The sequence below is a fragment of the Poromitra crassiceps genome, assembly GCF_964638095.1.
Source record: "Poromitra crassiceps genome assembly, chromosome: 2".
In the NCBI taxonomy this organism is placed as follows: domain Eukaryota; kingdom Metazoa; phylum Chordata; class Actinopteri; order Beryciformes; family Melamphaidae; genus Poromitra; species Poromitra crassiceps.
Genome location: NC_139624.1, coordinates 65,433,728 through 65,438,492, shown reverse-complemented (window position 1 = coordinate 65,438,492; position 4,765 = coordinate 65,433,728). Strand labels below are relative to the sequence as shown.

Sequence of the window (4,765 nt, the reverse complement as noted above, 5' to 3'; positions counted from 1 at the left end):
GTACAGCAACCTTTTGCCCAAGGGCCGTGGCACTCAAAGTGTTAATCTCTCCCACTCCACACCTGGCACCTGCGGCAGCTCTCCTGCACTCGTTCTCGGCTCCCATGTCGCTTTATTTGTGGTAAGCATTTTGATTCATCTCCTCATCATACGAACCAAGCGCGAGCCATTGATTGATTGATTGATTGATTCGCCCAAGTAGGTAAAAAGGCTTTTTACCCCCGCTAAATTGACAGCCTACGTCGGGTTGCTTTCGCTTTTGACGGCGGCAGGCACGCTTCTGTTTCTTTCCAGCCGTCTTGCTGGCCTGAAGTAGGCTACTTGTCGTTGCGTGATCTCGATAAAAAAGAGGACTGGCCTAGCAAGGGATGTCTGTTATGACATTTCGGTTTCCTCCTTTGTGTTTCCTCACAGCGGGTCCAGCGCTGGCCGGCGGGACTGATGCTGCTTGTGTGGCTTTTAAACGGCGCTCTACACTAACGAAAGCATCTGCTATATTTTTCTTTTTCACCAAAACTCAACATACAGGGGGTGGAAAAAATATGATGTAATAAGTCTCTATTTAACACATTGAGTGCCAGCGACGCCATATGGCGTCATTAGAAATTTACCGTAGGCTGCCAGCGACGCCAAATGGCGTCAGTAACTCCAAATTGTTTTTTTGACGGGGGGGTGTCGATCTAAGCTTCTTACATCGCCTCTTACAATATTGTAGCTATTGGAGGTCTATAACCTATTTTACAAACCCCATTAGGTGGCGACAGCACTCTCCTGATAAGAGAAAGTGAAGCCAAACACACAGAAGAAGTCGCTGGGGAAAAAGGAAATCGCATCGCATCCGTCCGTATGCATCGATATGCATGAAGCCAAACGCCAGCTGTGCCCGCAGCAGCTGCATCCGCTGTCACAACTGAGCACCTCCGTGTCGGCTGCGACAGCACATTCGCATAATCAGCCTTATTATTCCCAACTGGAAGCATTGTGGCCCGTGACAAACACACGCGGAACCAAAAAGCTGGATGTCGCGCACCATTCACTGTGTGTGCAGAGCACACGCAGAGCACGCAGAGCAGCATACACTTCACCCAGACAGACCCAGACATCAGAAAATTAGCTTCAGTGATGTGCTTGAAATGTTTAATTTCACAAAAGGCTCATTATCTCAGCTCGTAGAAAAAAATGGCTGTTTTTGGTTCAATCAAGCTATCTTCTCCGGCTCATAACTAAAGAACGGAAAATGGGATCAATAAACTTTTTTTTGCAGGTGATAGAAGAGAGTCTCATCGTTATTTGTGCGTGTTCAGTGTTTACATAGTAATTATTAAAGAAATTATATGACTGTTTTAAAATGCATTGCGGCCTATGTGGCACAGCAAGCAACCTTTTGCCCAAGGGCCGTGGCACTCAAAGTGTTAAGTCGTATCTTATTGGCAACATCACTTAGGCTATATAGGTCACACAATATTAGGCTATTTTATAGAATTAATTTATTTATCTGGCGTATTTTCAGCCGGCCACTTGAGCCGGTGACCTTTTAATTTGCCGACCCACGGCAACAAATACCGGCTAAAAGCCGGCAATTGCCGGCTAACGGAATCCCTGACACACACACACACACACACACACACACACACATAGCTGAAGTGTCCAGACTTGTCCAGGCTAGGAGTGTGTCTGAGCAGCCGTGCGCCTGCAGCACTGGGACTAGGGCTGCCACAAACGATTATTTTGATAGTCGACTAGTCACCGATTATTTCAAAGATTAGTCGACTAATCGGATAAATTGCAGCTTATCGCACAATTACTCAATTGCTCTGATTTAGCTATCATCAAGTTGTTTTACGCATTTGCCAACTAAAAATAAAGACAATTAAGATGATAATTCACTCAAAAATAATCTTTTAATGAACCTTAAAGCTTAGAGCATGTAGCATTCATTTCTGGCATCATACTTGCATGTAGTAAATGTAATAGTGCAGTGCAAATTGCAAAACAGTACACATTGAAATTTAAAACATAGTATGCAACCAAAATATCAACAAATACATTTTTCAGGTATCAAACACATTTTTAAATGTAAGTAGAGGTGTGCAAACTGCTGAGTAAAATGAGGTAGGCTAGGCACTAGGTAACCAAAAGAAAACAAAAAGAACAAAAATAAATACTTGTACAAGTTTTGCTTTGCTTCACTCGTCTCTGGCATCAAACATACATTTTAAATGTATTGAATAGTGCTGCAAAATCAAATGAGGTAGGCACTATAGGCAACTAAAGTTAACAGCAATTATCCACAAAAATAAATACTTCTAGAGAAAAGGTTTGGTCTCACTCAAATTAAATATAACAAAAATAGTGCATTTTGTGCTCACTGCTTTGTGCACTGACTGTAGTCAACTACTAGTATACTGTATAGTATACTAGTACAGAGGATAGACAGAGGCATGATTTAACAATCATTCATCGTGAGGAACGTCAGCATTTCCACATGTTCTGGAGAGAGGCTTGCTCTCTTTTGAGAGCAGATGTTCCCTGCTGCAGAGAAGACCCGCTCGGATGGGGTGGAGGTTGCAGGGATGGACAGAAACGTTTTTGCCAGCTTTGATAGTGTGGGGAAACGCCCCTCATTTTCACGCCACCATTTGAGAGGGTCGGCCTTTTTCGATATTGGGGCCTCTGCGAAGTAGAGCTGAACTTCATTTCTCACTCTTTGGATCGTTTGGTCCTCCTGTGTCGCTTCATCCTCACCCTCACTCTGACTGTCTGTGTCAGACTGAAGGAGGCTGTCCAGAGCTGACTTTTCCCCTCTGTCTGGAAGATTGGCGTTCCGCTCTTGTGCATCCCGTCCCCCATGTGTCCCAGGCCCCTTTGCTTCTTTGATAGCAAGCACTTCAACATTCGCCCGCACCCTGGTGCCATCTACAGAAGCCACAAACTTCAGCTTTCTGTATCTGGGGTCCAAGGCAGCTGAAAGAACAATTGTGTTCTCTTTCCCTGCTGAGATGGTGGTCAGACTTCCCCATTTATCTGTCATCTCTTCTCCTGCACTGACCATGAATGCTTTTCCTGGCCGTGTCTCAAGTTGGCTTTGTTGTATGGACCGCTTCAGCCCGTTGACCACCTGTGGAAGACCTGCGGTTGCGTACTGCTGTCCACTAAGATAAACGGTAGCAGTCTCAAAAGGCTCCAACCCTTGCTTCAGCTCTTCAAGCAGCTCCCATTGCTCTGGCTTCAAGTCGAAGTAGTGCTTGCCCCTTGGAGTTACCCCAGGATCTGAGAGAGTGGCAGTGACAGGCCAGCGCTGTTCCAGGAGTCTCTGTACCATGTAGAACGTACTGTTCCATCTTGTACTGATGTCTTGGATCAGTGAATTTTTCACTACCTGCATCTGCTCCTGTTTCATCTTTAGCTTTGTACTGGCCAGCTCGCTTCTCTTGAAGTGCTCCACTAGAGACCTTGCAACACCTAGCGCTTTGTTGATGGCGTTTTCTTTGAGGCCAGCATTAACTATGAGCTGGAGTGTGTGCCCAGCACAGCGGATAGAGGCCCATCCATGTTTCTCTTGCAGCATTCGCATTGCTGCCACCATATTGGACCCGTTGTCATGAACTACTGCTTTTATTTTGCCAGGCGGGATGTCAAACTTTTCTACCACCTCCTCCATCCATTTCATGATGTTTGGACCAGTATTCCTCTCCTCAAGAGGCATGGTGGCAAGGTTGACGGTCTTCATTTGCCAATCTTCACTGAGGAAATGGCAGGACACACCAAGGTACGCCTCTGTTGCACGACTAGTCCACACATCAGCAGTCAGGGTGAGGGAGCCTTTGACACCTTTGAGGGTCTCCTTTACCTTAAAAACATCAGAGGTGATTTTAGTTAACATTTTGAAGTGAAAAGACCCATACAATGTAAAGTATCAGTAAGTAACAGATCAGTTAGATTTTATTAACAATATTGTGGCCAGTTCATGCATCTCAAGATTTCATTTTATTTATTCATTCATTCATGAATGCTGTTGTTATATAAAATACAATAAATTTACATTACATTGCTGTGTCGTTTTGTTATTTATGCTTTAACCAAGATTAAATTATTGATCACTCAGACAGCAAGCTCTTAATATTATTTATTTGTGAAATGTGTTAAATCGTGTGTGTGTGTGTGTGTGTGTGTGATAGAGACTTACCTTCTGAAAGGCTGTAGCGTATTTCTTCTCCATCAATGTAGTGAAATGAGTTCGGCCTGGGAGGTAGTTGTCGTGGTATTCAGGGTTGAACTGCTGAATCATTAGTTTAAATCCTTTATCATCTACCATTGACAAGGGTCTCATATCCTTAACCAGCATGTTGAGGATCGATCCGGTCAGGACAGTGGCTTGCTGGGGTGTGCACGTTGGCATCTTGGTAAGATAGCTATCCATTGAACGGTTCTTCTTGGCACTGTAACGTAATAAGACAACATTTTAGCTATTTGGAAAGTATCACATTTCCAGTATTACCGTCAGACTCAGCAGCACATGATCGTCGCTATGATGACGTTACAGCAAGGCTTTTAACGTTAATATCGTTAGCCAATAGCTAACATTAGCAGCTACAGTACAACTTAAGGTAACGTTAGTAGTGAGCTAACAAGCTAATTAGCTTACCGAGACGAGCCTTCATCCCCATCGTCTTCATCCGCCACAACAACGTGCTTCCTCTTTAGATGCTCAAGCATCATACTTGTGCTGCCATGAAAGGCGAGTTCAGCTTTGCAGATTTTGCAT

At 44.2% G+C, this 4,765-nt stretch overlaps 1 protein-coding gene across 1 annotated transcript; it reads right to left on the bottom strand.

Annotated features, from left to right (window-relative positions):
* Positions 1–2,446: 2,446 nt before the first annotated feature.
* On the bottom strand, positions 2,447–4,399 carry LOC310800153 (E3 SUMO-protein ligase ZBED1-like; the record flags this gene model as incomplete). Its single annotated transcript, XM_083662740.1, has 2 exons — positions 2,447–3,850; positions 4,187–4,399. The coding sequence occupies 2 exons, from the start codon at positions 4,397–4,399 to the stop codon at positions 2,447–2,449; spliced, it is 1,617 nt and encodes a 538-aa protein (XP_083518866.1).
* Positions 4,400–4,765: the final 366 nt, after the last annotated feature.